The 19,712-nt window shown below is 41.9% G+C and overlaps 1 protein-coding gene across 3 annotated transcripts in view; it reads right to left on the minus strand.

Annotated features, from left to right (window-relative positions):
• LOC123962203 (diacylglycerol kinase zeta-like) overlaps nucleotides 1-19,712 on the minus strand; it is an 84,775-nt gene that overhangs the window by 12,894 nt on the left and 52,169 nt on the right. For all 3 annotated transcript variants that reach the window (XM_046038193.1, XM_046038192.1, XM_046038194.1), the window contains 13 exons: nucleotides 19,277-19,390; nucleotides 13,110-13,250; nucleotides 12,932-13,010; nucleotides 9,722-9,777; nucleotides 9,573-9,635; nucleotides 7,511-7,584; nucleotides 7,241-7,352; nucleotides 5,850-6,049; nucleotides 5,491-5,591; nucleotides 4,269-4,360; nucleotides 2,641-2,713; nucleotides 2,515-2,555; nucleotides 1,859-2,052 (listed from right to left, as the gene is read on the minus strand). In XM_046038193.1, the coding sequence (XP_045894149.1) occupies nucleotides 1,859-2,052; nucleotides 2,515-2,555; nucleotides 2,641-2,713; nucleotides 4,269-4,360; nucleotides 5,491-5,591; nucleotides 5,850-6,049; nucleotides 7,241-7,352; nucleotides 7,511-7,584; nucleotides 9,573-9,635; nucleotides 9,722-9,777; nucleotides 12,932-13,010; nucleotides 13,110-13,250; nucleotides 19,277-19,390 (1,340 nt within the window). The remainder of the gene's footprint in view (nucleotides 1-1,858; nucleotides 2,053-2,514; nucleotides 2,556-2,640; nucleotides 2,714-4,268; nucleotides 4,361-5,490; nucleotides 5,592-5,849; nucleotides 6,050-7,240; nucleotides 7,353-7,510; nucleotides 7,585-9,572; nucleotides 9,636-9,721; nucleotides 9,778-12,931; nucleotides 13,011-13,109; nucleotides 13,251-19,276; nucleotides 19,391-19,712) is intronic.

Genomic DNA, 19,712 nt, shown 5'->3' on the forward strand with positions numbered 1-19,712 from the left:
TTGACTGTATGCATGTCGACCGGTTAACCCTCCAGCGGTCTCCTGCTAGCAGACAGGGTTAACCTCCATTGTGTAGCTGTGCAGCCTCCGGTAACGTTTCTGCCTGTTTTTATTTTCTATTTAACTTGTTAAACTGTTTTATATTTCCCTGTTGCTTTTATGTTTTATATAAACTCTGCACTTTAAATTACCTTGTTGTTGAAATGTGCAACACAAATAAACTTGCCTTGCCGCAGCTATATAATATTGACATTAAAACATTTTCGATTCGCCCTCAATTTTCCGATATTTTTAATGTACACAGTTGATTTCTCGCCTAAAGACTTCTCAGAAGTGTATTTAAAGTTCTGTTGTTGGCCTCTAAAGCCTCTACTGTACGTGAGATTAACATCCTCTAGGACAAACCATATTTGGAAGTTCAACTTCCGTCAGGTCTGCAGGCTGCAGCTGGACATACTTGACGGATATACTTGCTTTTAAAGAGGTGGTATTCTGCTCATTTTCAGGTTCAAAATCTTAATTAGGGATTGTACCACAACAGGTTTACATGGTTTGATTTTCAAAAAACACCATATTTTTTCCTCATACTGCACATTGCTGCAGCTGTACGCTCCGCTCTTGAGCTACAGAGTGATGCATCTTACTTGTACAAAATCTTTGTTGGGAGTTGCACATGCGCAGTTCCAAGGTAAGGACTATTAGCCAATCAGAAGCAGAGAAGGGCGGGTCTTAATAAAGAAGGTAGTGTGATGTGGGCAGAATATTTCCACTTCTGCTCTTCCTGTGGCTCGGTGTTTGTGTTTGGTGTATGTTTTCACAGCAGGCCTATTGTCGGTGTCAGATCGTCAGTGTCATAGCGTGTAGGGGGTCAATATTGCCGAAGCCTCGAGAAAAACACCTTGATAAACGTGTTGTGGTATTTTTAAGATCGCTCAAGGTAACCAGTCGTTTTAGATCAGTGACTGGAAGTCAGTCATCTGTGATTGGTCGATCAGCTCGCAGGTAACACATAGAGCTGGGAGTAGATGTTACTTCTTGTTCAGGCGAGTTTGAGTCCAGAAGCATTGTTAAACAGCAAGTATATCGGGACATTAAGTGAGTGACATTTGGAGAATAAAGTATCATTAAAATGGTGAAATAAGAAACAAGCTACTTCAAATAGTAAACACACACCACGCTTAGTTTTAGTTTGTATTTCATTTCATCTCTTTAGTCTCTTGGTCTATACCATTTCTAGCCTTATTAGTCTCGTCTTCGCTTTGCACTACTTTAACTGTTTGCACTTTCCATCCGTGTTATATTGAACAAATGTCAAATATTGAAATAAACAGGTTGAAGAAGAGTGCGAACAATAAGACGTTTATAAAGTGACCGACACTTGTTCAAACACTCAGCAGCTGCAGCGATGAAAATGTAAATGCTCCGTATTTGTATAGCGCCTTTCCTTTTTACACTACATCTCGACAATTCTGGGTTCAGCATCTTGCCCAAGGACACTTCGACATGCAGCCTGGAGGAGCCAAATCCTCACGTTTTACTCACTTCATGTTATTCTGCAAGAAAACACTCAACAGAAAAAATATTTATAATAAATAGGGATTAATATCCAGTCTGGATGTACGAAGTGATTCCCCTCAAGCTTTTTAAACTCTGACCTCACTGTTTTTAATCATCTCATTATCATGTGATTCAATAGGTTGTAACTTCGTTAAGTTGGATGCAAATTAAGTGTATTATCATCATGCAATCCTTGAGGTAAGTGTACTTTTATACCTCTATATATATATATTTTGACGTGGGACATTTTCTGGACCTGCAATGGAGAAACTGTAATTATTGTAAATACTCTGCCGCTCACCTCGCTGTGGTTGAGGATTTGGGCGAGGACGGGGAGCAGGAGAAGGTGAACTGTCTCTGCTGGTCCTTGTGCTCCTCGGAGTCCACCAGGTCAGGCATGCCGGGGGAGGTGCCCACCGTCTCCTTTACGACCAGCTCCGGGTCCAGGATGTACAGCTCCTCCTGAGAGATCTCCGTCACGTAGTTCAGGTGCTCCTGCAGAGAAAGGAGGGAGGCTCTGTGTTGATCTTCAGGTCGTATCAGTCTCTACATTTTTAATTATTCTGGATCCAAATAAAAACGTTTTATTGACTGACATTTTATTTACTAGTCCTAAATTCATTGATATCCTGAGTGTGAAAGGTGTTTTTACAAGCAGACCTGTGAACACCTGCAGGTTTAAACGCATTTTAATGATCCAAAGTGTCTCTGGACACAGATTAACGGACACGCCGACAAATGCTTTTCAGCTTCACAGAAGGATAAACTAAAAACACTGACAGGTTGTCAGAAGCTGCCGTCTACAGTCGAGGTTACAGCTGCGTTTGTGTCTTTCTCCAGTGAAGTGTTAGTTCAAATGTCAGTTCGTTACTGGTTATGTTAGAAAGCTAACTAACGGCTGGGTTCCATTTAGCTGTTGCGTTTCGTTTCTCTACGTAAGAAGTGCTGCCGTCCCACCTGAGCTCGGTCGATCCTGTAGAAACGATCTGCGGTTGTACCTGAAAACAAACACACAGCTGCTGTCAGGTTTCTCTGCGGGAGCGAAACTCTGAGCTGAGAAGCTGAGAGCTGCTCTGGACTCACAGTCGAGGAAACACCACTTCATGGACAGCTTCTGAGAGGACAGGCACTCCCCCTTCATCGCATCGCAGCAGTCCTGAAGGAGCAAAAGAAAGAAGAAGCATGAAAACGGTTGTTAAACCTGACGGACTGCTTCCACTGTCGAGCTATTCCTTTTCTTAGTAGATCTGAACAAGCTCTCTGAAGCTGAAAATTAAGGCTTTCAAACTGTTGTACCTTAACAAAGCAGCATCGCTGTGAACTCCTCCCCTTTCAAATTAGCTTTATTGGCATGAATGTATAACAACAATATTGCCAAAGCTATATATATAGCATACATTTCATTAGATAAGGAAATAAAACAGCAAAAGTTGTCTTTGTCTACGTTGTGTTAATACAAAATAAAATAATAAAGAAAATATACAAAATATAAAAATTCCTTAAAAACAAATTAAAAAAAGTAAATAAATAAAACAGTAAGCGTGTGTGTGTTTTAAATTTAAAATAAACTAAGTAAGTATGTAATTAAAAAAAATTTAAACAAAATGAATAGATAAAACCGTGTGTGTGTATATTAATAGGGGGAAAAAAATTTAATTAATTAATTAGTTCATTAAAAAAAAAAAGACTAAAAAGAAAATCTGTATCAAATGTGAGATTTAAAAACACAACAGTTACTAAAATATCAAACAATCAAAATAATAATAATTTGAAAATTTGTACAATTATTTGTCAGTCTGAGGTTCCACTGGTTGTCCTCACTTCATGGCATGAGGAGACATATTTTGCAGCAATTATTTCACATTTGGGCATTTCTCCCAGTAAATAGGGGAGTTTCTGTGAGTCTGATATAAATTTGAATTCAGGGTATATTTGCAAAGTGTTTTTGTCTTAGTGTTTTATATTTGGGGCACGAGGTTAGAAAGTGCAGCTCTGTCTCTACCTGTCCCCTGTCTCTCTACCTGTCCTCTGAGTCTCTACCTGTCCTCTGAGTCTCTACCTGTCCTCTGAGTCTCTACCTGTCCCCTGAGTCTCTCCCTGTCCTCTGTCACACTGGGAGCAGAGTCTCTCCTCTTGTGGTAGCCAGCTCTGTCTGTGTCGACCCTTTTCTATGGCCAGGCTGTGTTCACTCAGTCTGTATGTTGTCAAAATTTTTCTTAGTTTGGGACATTTTATTGTGCTCAGGTAATTTGCCAGTGTGAATTCTCTTTTTAGGGTCAGATAACTTTGTAATTTACTTTGTGTTTCGTCGTTTCTTTCCAGTATTCAATATATTTTTCTTTCTGCTTGCTGATAATTTGGTTTGGTCTGCTTGACTTGGTGTTGCTGTCCTGAGGCTGTTGGGGACTTGTTACTGCAGAGAGCCTCAGGACCAGCTGGCTGAGGGACTCTTCTCTGGTTTCAGCTCCTGGTATGTTAGGGCTTTGTGATGATATGTCTGGGGGTTAACTGATTTTAAGTGATAGTAAAATTTAAGTTTTCTGTATTTTTAGTAGGAGGGGGTATTGGCCGAGCTCTGCTCTGCACAGGTTATTTGGTGTCTTTCTCTGCACCTGCAGGATGCTCTTACAGAACTCTGTATGGAAAGATTATATGATTTCTTTAACTTTCTTTAGGACGCAACAGATAATAATAACATGTCTCCGGTGTACCTGGTCCAGGTTTTCATGCAGACGCTCGATCAGCAGGCGGCAGGTCTCCAGGTCGCTGTCTCCGGGGACGGTGATCACTCCCAGCGGCGTCGCTGGACAAAAGGAGACGTTGAGATCAAAGTGACGACACTGATGCTTTAACGTTGTACGACCACGTGAGAACTTACAGACTCAACCTACAAATTTACAAACAGCTGATATTCAAGTTGAAAACAGACATTAATATTTTATGTTGGATGTTTAGTAGGACTGAACGATTAATTGCATTTGCGATATTATCGCGATGTAATAAAACAAGATTTTTTAATCACAAAGGCTGCGATTACGCTCTGGTCACATGACACGCGAGACTAAAGCAGTCTGCAGAAGACGCGTGCAGTAAGGTAAGCGTATTGTGGCGATCGGCGCCTGCGTCACACACACGGCCACCAGTCAGCTCAGGAAACATCTTTTAAGTTTTAAGTCCTACAGAGGCCCGGTCTGTCCTGAGTTACAGCCAGCGCCCTGCTGACCAGCATCGGAGGCTGCGGGAGAACTCCGGTGTTATCGGATAATTACTAAGCTTGTCTATTAAACACGAGAGGCGTCACTTGGTTTTATTTTCGTTGGCCAACCTTTTAACTGAACCTCAAACTGAGTATTTTTTGTTTGCTTCCTGGAATACAGAGAGACTCCTGGGAGATTAGAAGTGAGACAGACGCAATAATTGCTGGTTGAACTGTGGGTTTGTATTGAGCGCTTACTGTATAACACACTGTGGTAAACTTTGTTTTTCTTGTGGTCTGTAGGCCGACCTGATGATGTTCATCATATTACTGAACGCCATGACTAAACTCAAATTATCTTTCTCATATTATTATAATTTGATTTCTTCTCCACCATTGCGCATAATAATAATTCTACCTAATTCATCATAACACAAGACAGAACAGTGTAGTTCTATCTATCTGATATTGTGTTGGTCAGACTACACACTGATTTACTGCTTGTCCGTTTTGAATAATACAGAAAGTAAAGAGGTTAAAAATTAATCACTTATTAAATCGCAATTTTGGTAAAAAAAAAAATAAAATAAAATAAAAAAATCGCAATTAGATTATTTTCCAAAATCGTTCGGCCCTAATGTTTAGTTTATAGTAAAGAGCTTCAGCTTCCCTCTGGGACAGCCTGATTAATCCCACTGAGCTATAGTATTGATCAGTTAACCCTTTCAGTGACTCACAGGCCTCCCTCAGCTGCTCCTTGTCGTAATGCAGAGCCTCGTACGCCGCCATGCTGATCCTGTTCACTCTGATCTGCAGCTTCTCAGGAAGGGGCTGCTGACTGCACACAAACGCAGAAACGTCACAGAGACACAACACAGGGTTAATACACAACACATAAGATAATAAAAGATATGCCTTTATTAATATAAGCAAAGGCCTTTTCCCAGTATACATCCTAGGCCGTACTGTCAGGGCTGTAAGGCGTGGGGCCCGACTTAATACGCCTGAAAGGTAATTCTGCTGCAGCTGAGGAAGGTCAGGGCACAGATCAGTGTTGTCAGTGCGTATGCAGTGTGATCGTCAGTGTAGACTTTACTCGTTGAGGTGGGGCATGGAGATCCTCCTCTTGGCCTTCTGCACCATGTTGGCCTGGTTCCTCAGGTTGATGTGGATGATGGACGGTGCCAGCTTGCAGGGTTCTCCGTCCACCTGCATGGGGATGGACTTGAAGGTGGTGAGGGTCACCTCTTTGCACTGATGGAGTCGTTCACCGTGACCGCCCACCTGCAGCGTGGCCTGGACACAAAACAGGTACAGGTGAGCAACAGGTAGAGCTGCTGCACGATATGCTCAATATCGATCAAACCATCATATATTTTAAGTTTAAAGGCGGATTTTTGCTCCTGAGTGAAAGTTAATTGTGGTTTTAAACTTCTTCTTTCTGGTCAGAACAAACACTTCACAAATACAGTGGATCACTTCACAAATCTGAGGCAGAACATTCAGAACTATTATGATAAAAATCTGTTTTCAACAGGGATGCACTGAATTGAAAAAAAACTTTCCCGAACACTGAACAAGGTTTTTCAAAAAAAACAACTCGCCTTTTTTTCACCACTGCATAAAATGAGCTTTTTACTCAGTGTTTCCCACAGTGGGGGGGTCCGGGGCCCGAGAGGGTCCGGTAGAGTAAATTACATGAGTCCATTTACTTTTAATGGACACACGTAATATGTTTTATACTTTCTGTGAATATAATCCAGTTAATCTTATTTCCATCCTGTACAGACGCCTTATTTTGAAAACCGGATGTCATCACGTGTTTCCTCGTCGCGCTAAATCCATCCAGTCCGACCCGGTTTGATAAATAATGTTGTAACATGAAGACTTCACAGCCTCTCTTCATACTAAAGAGACAAACTGACAGGATAAAGTCTCTAACCTGCCTGTCAGCTCGCTCTGGGCCGCTTCACTTACCGTAAAGGCTGGAATACGTGTGCACTCCACATTTAGGTGCGGCTAGTTTAATCTCCTTCTCACAGACGAGAGACAGAAACACTCAAAGCGGATCTTTTCTAAGAAGCCACAGATGGAGTGGATGTGCTGGGAGACAGTTCAGCAGAACAGCGTCTGCAAACGGCTCGGACACTTTAAAATGCTTCCACACTGCCGACATGTCGAACAACTGTTCGGTAAAATTTATTCAGTCTTTTGACTCATTAGGCCGAACACAGAAAGGGCTTTTTTTGCTATTTTCAGACGATTCATTTCGGTGGCCGAACATTCGGTGCATCCCTAATTTTCAACAAATATGCATGAGAAAAATTAAATAAAATCCTTTCAAAATCCTAAACATCTTCTATAGAAACATTAAGTGCTGATTCGTTCCTTATTCAAATGAAATAAATCAAACATTTCTGAATGTATGTATAGTATGTGGTCTGATGTGGTCTGAAGTGGTCTGGTCGAGTACAGCTGAGAGCTCACCAGAGACGTCATGGTGAAGCCGATGACCTCGATGCAGCCGTCGTCGTGACGCTGCGGTTCAAAGTCCTGGTGCTCGCTGGGGTGACCCCACGGCATGGTGCCGGCACAGTACCTGCAGCACACTCTGACATGTTACTGATCTACAATATCTATAACACGATGTTGTGACTACTTTTTCATTTGGACGCAATGCTCGCGTGATTCAACAGACTGAAGCAAACTGACGGTTACATTTAAAAAAGATTTCTTTTCCTCCCCGGCTCAGCGTACCTGGGGATGTTGAGGAAGAGCAGACACTGTAACTTCATCTCCTGGACTTTGGTTGTCAGGTCTGTACCGTCACACTGAAAAGGGAGGAAAACACAGGCTCAGGGTTTCACACAGTACACACACAGTACTCACACAGTACTCACACAGTACTCACACAGTGTATCCTGTAGATGGAGTCTGCTGAGGTTTCAGCAGGAGTACTGACAGTAAAGGAGATTCTGACTGACTGGTAGGGCTGCAGCTAACGATGATTTTAGTACTCAAAGCTTCTATGGATTATTTCAACGATTCATTGATGCGTCGTTTAAGAAGTACCTTTGCTGGGCGGCGGCGGCGGCGCACGCAGGAAGCAGGGATTATCGATGCATCATTTTTTCTATACAAGATCCCTGGATAATTACTCAGCATTTAATTTGTGCATTAAAATCCAAAAGAAACATCTCCTAATTATCTTAAAAGGACTAGTTTGCATCCCTACTTTACTTTATTAACCTCAGCTCCCTCATTTCATTATCAAACCAGTTGTCAGGCTCTGAAAACTGAAACATAATTATCAGGATATAGCCTACAGTCTGTGTACAGGACAGAGCTGCACACCAGTTCAGTCTCAGCTTGTGCCTGATGTTTTCAACCCTTGACCAGTAGGTTAGTAATGACATACAGCTGATAATTAATATTACTTCGTTACTAATTTAGCTAACGTCACATAAATAAATAAATATTTTAGCGCCTTTCACGAGGCCCAAGGACGCTTTACACATAGTTACAGAACAACAAAAAGTCATTCAGGATTGAAAGTCTTGGGTAAAGATTCCTGGTGCTGCACTTCCGCGAGTTTTTCCTTTTGCGTTCATCAACATTACGTTATCGATTAGCTTTCAATAATCTATTTTTTTGGACATTTGTTAATCGATTCATAATCGTCCAAGTCTGCATCGCGATGCATCTAAGAATCGATTATTTCTCCCACCCCTAATCAGATACACTACATGTCCGACAAAATGCTGCGTGGAAGGGTGCCAGATGTGATATGCAGTATTAGCAATGTGTTAGAAAACACCGGGGTGTCTTGCTGACTGTATCCACAACGTAAGTCGGCTTTAAAAGCCTCGATCATACTCTGGAGCGGACTGCTTCTGTTTCTAGACGCTGTCATCGGACGCGTTTCCAAGGTGACTCGCCCGGTGTTCTGTCGATATATGCTACCTATCCAGATGTGCTACTTAGCGGTTCTGCGCATGCGTATGACCCACAAGCGTGGTTTGTTTCCACGCCCATAAATCTGTGCAACCTTGCTGTTGGGAATGCCGTCGAGAAAGTGGCTGATCATCAGCAACATGAAAAAAAAAAACACAAAATCATTGATATCTTAAATAAAGATGGCATAATATAGTATTTCAACGTGCTCCCCATCTCCTTACAGAACACATGGAGTGAGTAGAGATGCAAAATAAAATGATTCTGTGGTGGGAGCTTTATTTGAATGGGGATATTAGTCTATCAGAATACGCTACCCCTGAAATTATGTTATAATATAATCAAAAAACAGAATTTGTCATAATACTGTGAGAGTTATAGCTTTATGGGATTGGAAAAGGGAACACATAAGGTAGCATTTTTCGAGAGGGCAGCATAGATCGTCAGAACACCGGTCCGAAGTTAACTTCCGTTCTGTTTGTTTATCACTGGGTTTGTGTTTACTGGCTAATACGATGAGTGATATCCAGTACAGTGTTTCCCATACATTCATTTGTTTGTGGTGGATCTGGATCGACCCGGAAATGAAGACTGCGTTGTGGATCTTTGTTCATGTGTAGAAGTATAGCCTGTTGGGAAAACGCTTTTTCAACCTTATTTTGGGGTAAAGTCATAAAAGCTTGTCAGATTTTACTGCTGATTCTATACATGCAGGTTTTGACCAGGGAAAGTGCCGCTATGGATCTCTGCACATTCATTTAGAGAGAGACCTGAGACAGACAGTCAGTCCTACGCGAGGAGGCGTTCTCAAGATGGCTGCTGAGTGGCGGGACTTGCCTAAATAAGGACTTTGTTTTTTACTCACCACTACTCTGATGTGCTTGGCGAGGTCTTTCGAACTCCCGCTCAGGAAATCTGAGAAGGCCGTCTGAAACACACACAAACACGTGAACACTACATTAACATTTTAATGTGTAAACACAGCGAACAGAACGGGCCGGTGAGGACACTTACCCCTGCATAGAACATCTTATTCCTAAAGCGGCTGTTAAACTTCTCTGGGTTCGCCTCTGAAAAGACAAACAGCAGAAACATCAGGTGACAAAGGTTCTGATTCTGCATTAAAGCCATTACAGAAAAATAAACAACGGACGGACAAGGTGTGGTTGGGAGCAAACTTCACTTGCTTACATTTCCATCCATCATTCGGTTTCATTATTGGAGGCTTTAATTTAATTAGATGGATTTTTATTGATCCCTGTTGGGTAATCAGGTCACTGAGCAGCTGAGGGAAACATGTAGATAAGAACAGAACAAACGCAGCAGGAGCACTAAAGATAACATGAAGTTATTACTACAGAACATAGTCGACCGCTGTGATATTTCACAGGTTCTATTCTTACAAACACAGATTTCAGCATGTATGTGAGACTTGGTTTGCCTTAAAATAACAAATATTGTGCATTTTATTAGGCTATATATTAGTCTATGTCCACGGTCGTAATCAGGGTTTTTCCTGGCTCTGAATGGGCCTTCGGGAGGTGACTTTACGCGACAGTAAGCATGATCGGTGCCCTTAAAGGCAACGAGTTGCCTTACAACCGAAATCTATACATTTCCTTGTTATATCTGACCATTTGATAAACAATATATCCACAACCTGGAGGTATAAATTAGTGTATTAATAAATATTTTAACATTAAATAGTATAATGTTAGTATAATAATATATTTACAGGTTACACTTGATTTGGATGATCTGCCTACAGATAGTTTATTAGTTGAGATTCAGCTGTTTCACTAATAAAACCTTTCTCTGATATCAGCCTACACCGCTGTGGTTAAGGTTTGATTAGTGTTGATGTTTGTTTATTTATTATAATTTCAGATAATAGTACAGGCTACTATAACTTACCATTAGTAGCCTAATATTAATTCTAGTTGGACAAAACAGCAGTTTCATTTTTATGGGTTGTTTTCAGTACTTCAATTATTGAGCAAGAAAAACTCTCCACGTGGTGGTCAGACTCTGATTTGTTTATGCAGAATTCTAACTTGTTAGTAATAAAATCCGTGCATACAGAACAACGAGTTCAACATTTCTAAAGTTTGCTGTAGTGCCTCAAACTTTTTTAATGTCCCGCCTCCTCCTGGCTTTGATCGGTTCGGTTCACAAAAAGTGACTTTGACGAGCAACTAACGCACGCGGCTGCATGAAAGGCAGGAGGGAACGGGAACAGGTGAGCGTCACGTGGTGCCCAGAGAACCTGATGTGGAGAGGGCAGAGGAGAGGACCGGGGCCGGTGTCACACCAAAATGTGTGACCTATCAGATTCTGTGACCCCAATGGGAAGTTAAGCGGCAGATGCTTTGTTGACGATGTGAAGCGGCTGCAGTTTGGTTGCGTTTAAAGTACTCGGTTATGGTTAGGAAAACATCGTCGTTTGATTGTAGTCACAGAATCTGATAGGTCACAGATTTTGGTGTTACACCGGCACACTGCAAGCTGGTTTATTAATCCTGCTGCAGGTGTAAAATCCAGCGCTGTGGATGACGGGAGGTGACTGCTGGAAGTCAAGACGTTGTATTTAAGTTTATGTTCTGCTTGCTCAACAGTTGTTTGAATATTTGAAACTCTTTTTTTTCCCCCCCAATCATTTTGGCGCTGGTGACTTTCCTTTGCCGCTCGCTAAAATCTCTTTAGGGGGCGCTGAAAATTTCTCTATGCAGGAAAAACCCTGGTAATTCGTGTTTTACCAAGTGATCATAGGAAAACACACAGATAAAGTTAGTTTTTACCCGTCTGGAGCAAGCTGGCGGCTAACAGTTAGCTAGCATGGAAGGTCTTGTGGTATTGAAGTACGGTAGCTCTCTATGTTTTGCCGCTTCACGTCACCGCAGTCTTCCCACAGGTGAGACATACAGTCATTTAGGTTAACTACTTTAAATTTTCCGCCATTGTTTACAGCATGATGTTGAACAGTTATTATCGCAGTTAGCTCCTCATCGTAGCTGCGCTAGCTAATTGGATTCGCTACGTAACGTCAAGCTCAGGGTCAAAGTTATAAATTACACATAACGTTATATAATAAATTTATGTGTTTAAAATGTTACATGTTAAACTAGTAATTTTCTATATCCATACAAGTGGACACAAAACAATGGCAGCTCCCATGGAAGCGCACATTGTAAATGGTAAACCATGAACTAAAAGGCAAAAAAAAGTATATTTGCATGTATGTAAATTAAAATAATACATATACGATCATCTAGTAAAACCTGTTCTGCATTTACATTGATGTAGAAATATGTAACCTACAACATTGACTGACTTGAGCGTTACCAACTGATGTAGCTAGAGGGGTCTTTATGTTCAATATTAAGGCTAAGCTATTTGTTTATTTATTAAGTTAAGCTATCCTTAAATTGACCTTTAAAAATGATGGTATTTTATTTTGAAGGGGAGCGGCCTCTGTTTCCGGGTTTTACACTTTCTTGTTCAATTTTCATTGTACAAAAGTTGGATAATGGAACAAGCTGACGCTTTGGTGCGCCAAATTACATTGCACGTCTTCATTCAATGCGACAGTAACATAGCATAGTTGTAACAAAGTTTAGGCAGCGTTGGCTCTGGAAAAATTAACTCACATGGGTAAACATACATTTGCATTAGCGCAAGTAGGACAGTGAAATTAGGTAATACCCCCTAAAGCATTTTTCATCAAACAATGTGAACAACTGCAGACGAATTATACTTCATACTTCACAGAGCTAGTTGGCTAACTACTGTAGCTGGTGGAGCTAACCGCTAACATGCTAGCGCGAGTTAGTCAACGGCGAGAAGTTTTGATCCCGTTTGAATTGTGTCCTGAATTACACACCTGGTGTTTGTCAGTTTAATCTTAAAACATGTTTCCACCTTTGACTTCTTTCACACGGGACTCGAACCTCCGTCTCCTGAGTGCAAGTCCTGAGTTTACTTGACTCATCCGTCCACCTCACCACCTCCGTACACGGACTCTGCCGCTCTTTATACTACGTCACCTGACTTCTTCTGCCTCTAGAGGTCGCAGCCTGCCTAAAAACCTAAACATGGGTCGTAATAAGCTGCTGCATCATCGTCCTGTACAGCTGTTTCTCTCTGGATACACGTGGAGGTTCACGTCCATCATGTCGCAGTAATCCTAGTTCTAGATAGAACGTGTTAGCGTGGGAGTGGACTGACCTCTAGATTCATGAAAGCCCAGGGTGACGTGAGCATCGAAGCCCAGACTGAAGTAGTTGTTGAAGACGTCGATAGGAAGCTGAGACACAGACAACATGTAGAGAAAGTGTTTAAAGAGGCACTGCAGGTTCCATTTCTTACTGACTGGACTCTTCTGTGTCAGTGATAAATGACCGACCTTGTCTGTCTGATGTTCGTCCCTGTCCTCCGGCCGGGCCTCGGGGTTCGCCTCCACGTTCAGGTTCCATCGGTCCAGCTGGACGACGTTTCCGTCCTCGACGTGTGAAAGGATCTTCGTGATGGGTTCGTCAGTGTAACCCTGAGAGAGGAGGGAACATGGTTTAAACCTGTCAGCTCATATGGACAGGAGGGTCCGGACCAGTGGTGTAGTCTAGTTTTTTGTAGTGAGTATACTGTGCTTTTTCCATCCCAGCCTCATACTCACCCGTCACTTTGTGTTAAACAGTGGTGGGGACATTAAAGGGCTCAGATTAGAGTTGTGACAAAACACTTAGCAGGCGAGACGTGACAATGCAGAATATTGGAGTCACGAAAACAGGACTAGAATATTATAGGGCTGTCCCTGACTAAGGATTTACATAGTCGAATCAAAGTCCTGCCTATAAGTTATGTGCGTTTTTGTGTGTGGCAATTGCAAGAAGCGTCAGTGTAACGCACACCGTACATTTCCAGTTAACTGACCCTTCTCTCTCTCTCTCTCGCCTGTCATTCACCGGTCTTGTGGGAGTTTTGCGTGCACGCCGTGCTGCCGACAGCTGCGCGCACGTCGCTGTTCCTCGCGGGTCTATTTCAAGTAGCCGGCTGTTTAAAAACGATAAAATATTCTTTCTGTGGTTCATCAACGGTGATAAATTATCTGAAAGTACTGCGAGGTGCGAACAACTCGGCACAACACCAGTGAAGCTGGAGCTCCGTCTCTTCAGCAAGTGATCCTCTTCTGCCACCGCACGCATACACGCCTACTCATTGCACTGATGACCCAGAGTTAGGGTTACAATTTTGGATTTATTCAGGCACTTTAAAAACATTTATTGAAGGTTTTATCTTTTTTACATGTTTATTTACAGCATTAAACATTGAAATGTATATTGTAATAGGCTGTTTATTAACTTATTGAGAGAAAACTGGTAGTTCTGTATAAAATCAGATGTTTAGCTCCCCCATATCGCCAAAATGGCGTGATCCTCCGCCCATCGAAGCATCAGATCTTCGACTATTCCGGGTCAGCCCTACTAGAATATATTTTAATACTATTGAAAAGATATATTCATTGATGAAATATAGGCGTGGGGGGTCTGGGGGTCGTCCCTCAGAAGGTTTTGGGCATCAAACACTTAATTTTCTGCACCAATTTATGGTGGAAATGTCTTTATTTATATAAAGGGGAACACATTACATTTGGAATTTAACATTTATTGTTGCAAGCTATTTTTCAGAACATTTTTAACAAATGCCTTCAAAAAGCGGTGGTGATGTGTCCCCAGCGTAAATGACACCTGTGCAGATGAGGAGAATAGACTGATTTTCTAAAGTTTAGTGTTAATTAATGTTTTATGAATCTGGTCCTCGGAGCACAGGTTTTATCAGCTGGCAATTTTCAATGAACATTTAAGAGTGCAAGTTGCAACTATTTCTAACAATAATGGAAAGCTGAGGCTCAGTAGCAGAAATAACAATGAACGTTTGAGTACTTCTATCACCAAAACTCATTCATTACAGAATATTATTAACAGTGAGGACACAAAAAGTGGGCCACATCTCAAGCACGCTTATCTTCCAAAGGTTATGTAGCCCAGTGGTTCTCTGAGTGGTGCAGCTTCAGGGGGGGCAGGCGTACAAAAACACTGAAAGATTGTAGTTTGAGTTTGCTTTCGTTTCTTTAGTTGTTCACATTAGTAAATTTTAAAACTTACGCCGAGTGACTGGCACGCAGCTGTGTTGATGTTTCTTGGTAGGTGACGTCAGATCCTGGTCACAGGCCACGGAAGCCCCAAAAAGTCCGAGCTTAGCAACACAGACGGGGTGAATTTATGAATGAACGTGTGAAAGTTCTGTCACAAAACCTTATTGATACGTATCATCTCGCTATTTTGACTGGTTCTACGGAAATCCTTGACCTTTCTTCGTGAGGTATACGGCGTACACCTGCGTATCACGTTGACTACACCCCTGGTCAGGACCAACATCTGAAATACTTTTCAGATGTTTGCTGATTGGGGCGGCACAGTGGTGCAGTGGTTAGCACTGTCACCTCACAGCAAGAAGGTCGTGGGTTTAAACCCCGGTTGCCCCGGCCTTTCTGTGTGGAGTTTGCATGTTCTCCCCGTGTCTGCGTGAATTCTCTCCGGGTGCTCCGGCTTCCTCCCACCATCCAAAGACATGCGGCCTAGGTTGATTGGTGACCCTAAATTGTCCTTAGGTGTGAATGTCAGTGGTTATTTGTCTATGTGTGGCCCTGCGATGGACTGGCGACCTGTCCAGGGTGTACCCCGCCTTTTGCCCGATGTCAGCTGGGATTGGCTCCAGCCCCCCCGCGACCCTGTACGCAGGATAAGCAGGTGACGATGGATATTTGCTGTTTTCTGTTTATATTGTATTAGACTTTATTGTCCACCTTAGTGGAAATTTGTCTTCGACTTCACTGAACAGATATAAAACAGTGACACCACAGTTAAAATTACATAATAAAAAAAATACACACAGTTAAGAGTACGACACTGTACCACCATCAACATACAACAACAGAAAATGGAAAGCAGCGTGGCCGATGGAAATAAGGTAGGTTACGACCTACAATAAACACATTTAAAAGTGCTTTCAGTTTACATCCAGTGCCTGTATGGCATGTTGAATAAAAGATATCTTACAGATGTTCCGGCTCGCCCTTGGGACCCTGAATCGACGGCCAGATGGGAGCAACTCAAACTCTGAGTTTAGTGGGTGTAGGGTGTCTGCTGATATCTGTCTGGCCTTCCTGAGTACCGCCCTATCAAATACATCCCCAAGCTGCCTTTGTGACTTGCCAATCACATTCCCTGCAATGTTAACAATTTTGGAAAGCTTGTTTTTGTCTTTCACATTCAGGTTGCCATACCAAGCTGTTATATTAAACTGTAAAATGCTTTCTACCGGGCCCCTATATGCCATCTCAAGAATGTGTTGACTGACCCTAAAGCTCCTCAGCTTTCTAATTAAAAACAATCGCCGGTTAGCTCTCTTAAAAATACTCTCTGAGTTTACATTAAAATTTAAAGTGCGATCAATGATTGTACCCAAGTACTTAAAATTTTCCACTACTTCCACAGGCCGGCTGTTAAGTACAACAGGGGTGATGTTACTGGCCCCTCTTGGTTTCGTTTGTATTATAAGTTCTTTTGTTTTAGTCACGTTAATTTCCAGTTTAATAGTCTGACACCAGTACTGCAGTAAAGTGACCTGGCTAAAGTAAGCTTCCTCATGTGCTGCATTATTTTCTGTGAGAAGTCCTACCAAGGCCATGTCATCTTTAAATAAACTAACATTGGTGCTGTGCACAGTCATTTATACAAATTAAAAACAGCAGAGGTGACAACACACAGCCTTGTGGTGCTCCAGTATTTATAACAACCTCGTCTGAGTAGACCCCGTTCATTAGGACTCCTGGGGGCGGTCAGTTAAAAAACTTCTAATCCAGTGAGCCCACCATTCACATCCATCCTACAAAGTTGTTCTAAAAGAATATCAATTTGCATAGTATTAAAAGCAGAAGTAAAATCAATAAAAAGAACCCGAGCAAGTGATTTTGGTTGTTGCAGGTGTTTAGCTAATTGAGTTGCGTCCAAGATCTCCACGGGCTGTAGCCTTAGAGACTTTAGGCACAGGTATTATTGTGGATTTCTTCCATGAGTTTGGAAAAACACCACAATTCAGCAAAATCTGAAACAGCTGAGTAAGAACCCCTTTAAGCTGTTGAGAGCACACCTTTAGCACCCTTCCTTGGAGGCCATCAGGCCCAGGGGCTTTGTTTGGTCTGATTTTAGAGAGACACATGGCTACCAAAGCTGTATAGCTACCAATCTGATCACAGATAATACTGCAGCCAATTTTTGGGTCTCTCACATCGTATCTTCCATAGAAAATGTTTAAATCATTAAAAGATTTGCCACAATCTGCCATTTTTACACTTTGTTTCTTTCTTTCCCTACCCATTATTGTATTTAATCCCTCCCATGCTTGTTTTGCATTGCCTGCACAAAATCTTTGCTCGACCTTATTCTTAAAATCTATTTTTGCTGTATAAACTTTACGCCTGAAATCCTTCTCTTTCTCCTTTACTAAGTCAGCTTCTCCTCTCAAAAATGCAGCCCTTTTCTCATTCAGACACATTTTAAGATCCTTTGAGAGCCATGGCTTGTTATTACTAAACACCTTAACTATCTTAGAAGTGATAACAGTTTCTTCTAGCATGTGATTGTGTCTGTCAATTCGTGATGATCAGAGCATGCGTCAAAAAACCTGCGCCAACCCGTGGAGTCAAAACAATCTCTGAGCTCCTCCTCCCCATCCTCGGTCCATTGACATACAGATTTCAGGAGTGGTTTTTCACGCCCGACTTTCTGTCTGTATGTTGGAAGGAGATGAATGACATTATGATCGGACCTCGATCTGCTCTTATTACTGTAAATCCCTCCATGTCAATGCATGTGGTGTCCTCGTGAAGCCATGTCTCTGTGAAGCAGAGCAGATTACTCCTTCGAAAATCGTGTTGTGATCTCATCCAGTTTATTATTTAATGATCTGACGTTTGAGTTATGATGTGAAGCGGCTTCCTCGCCTTCTCAACCTGTTACGAACGCCCCCCCCTCCCCCATCGAGCCTCCGTTCTTCCTTTTCCTGCCTTTTATATGTTTTATGTGTTTTGCTTCAACGCAGAGGCTCAATGTGACTGAGCAGCTTGACTCGAGACACGAGATGTGATTCTGAGTTACCACACTGGGACCTTTCAGTACTTGTCAGTCCACTATCTGACAGTAAAGGCCAATTTATACTTCTGTGTCGGGCTGCTTGCCATTGTGAGCATTTATACTTCCAAAACGTGTGGTGACAGAAAGTGAGCAGATCATTTTGGAGTTGATGCTGATCGATATTGAACAGCAGTTACTTTTAGTGAAATTACTAAAACGGAGAAACGACAGAAGACTTCGGAGTACGACCTTTGAACCGGTTGAGACAGAAGAAAAAGGACGAGCAAGAGATACGCAGGAGGACCAATTACAATTCTTGCGGTCTGCGCATAGGTGTCATTTACACGTCCCCGCCACTTTAAAGCATAATTTGTTAAATAACGTTCTGAAATACAGCTTGCAGTTAAACAACAAAAGAAAATGCCTTTAGAAAGGTTTATTTGCACAATAAGAAAACATGCAATGCAATTAAAATATAGGAGAAACAAATGTGCACAGTCCAAAAAAAAGTAACTAGCTACTGGTTATAAAATGACCCAAAGACGTGCACTTCAACAACCTCTAGACGAAGTTTCTTTTTGGCCGAGTTTCTCCCTGTGAACCTGAACAAAGAGGAGTGAAGACTAAACCAGGCCTCAGCAGGGACGACGTTACAGGAGAGAAGATCTGAGAGCAGCACAGAATGACTGAGAGCTGCTCTCACTTACATTCTGTTACATTTTTAATTTATATATTTTGAAATGCCACCTGAATTCTGTGTTTCCTTTTACATAAATAAAACCATTTCCACCATAAATTGGTGCAGAAACTTTCACAGGAATGCGGGAAATTATGTCTTTAATGATCAAAATGTCCTGGTGGAGGCCCCCCCCCAGCGCCTGTATCTCTGCATTGAGGATATCTTTAAAACACTGTTTAAGGATCTTTCCGTCTCGTTCTCATGAACCTTATATCGTGTATCGAGATTTCTCGCGAGCTAAATGTCTCTTCACACCCCTAATCTGAGCCCTTATGTCCCCACCTCTTTTCAACACAAAGTGACCCCCGTGGGTCTGCGTCTTAACTTTTAAAGTAACTGAAGCTGTCAGATAAATGTCGTGAAGTAAAAAGTACAGATGTAGTGGAGTAGAAGTAGAAAGTAGCATAAATAGAAAATACAGGTACCCCAAATCAGTACTTAAGTACAGTACTTGAGTAAATGTACTCACATTCTAAAAGGGGCTTTTGCTTTTGTAATAATGGACATTTTGCTGGTAATATTTATACTTTACTTTAGTAAAGCTCTGAATGCAGGACATATAATGGAGTATTTTTACACTTGGGTTTAAAACTACCTCCTCAGAAAAGTGAGTGTTACCACTGCTGAACCAGAGAAACTCACCCCGCCCCAGTTGAGAGTCCTCGCCAGGTCGTTGCCGGTCCCCAGAGGAAGGATGGCCACCGGAGGCTGAGGACGGAGATTCAGAAGGTCCAGTACTGACAAGATCCAGCCCACCTGAACACGCATCAGGAACAGTTATAGTTATTCAACTGCTTTTCGTACTGTTCAAAATAGATTTCACTAAACATTTTGGGGCAGCTGGAATTAATGAAAAAAGTAGTTTGGCTCATTTAACGAATCAGTTATTGCTCAGTTTAACTCGTATAAAGTCACGTGTAATACAGGAAGTCAGTAAGTGAAAACAAACAGGGACTACGTTCCAGCTGGAGCGAACTTGCAGAGCGCCGTTTGCTTCGGTTTCCTGTAAAAACACAAATCGAGGGAAGAACGGCTCGCAGATATGGATTGGCGTTTACAGGAGCCAATAGCGCTGAAT

Source organism: Micropterus dolomieu, linkage group LG22 (assembly GCF_021292245.1).
Source record: "Micropterus dolomieu isolate WLL.071019.BEF.003 ecotype Adirondacks linkage group LG22, ASM2129224v1, whole genome shotgun sequence".
NCBI classification, from domain to species: Eukaryota; Metazoa; Chordata; class Actinopteri; order Centrarchiformes; family Centrarchidae; genus Micropterus; species Micropterus dolomieu.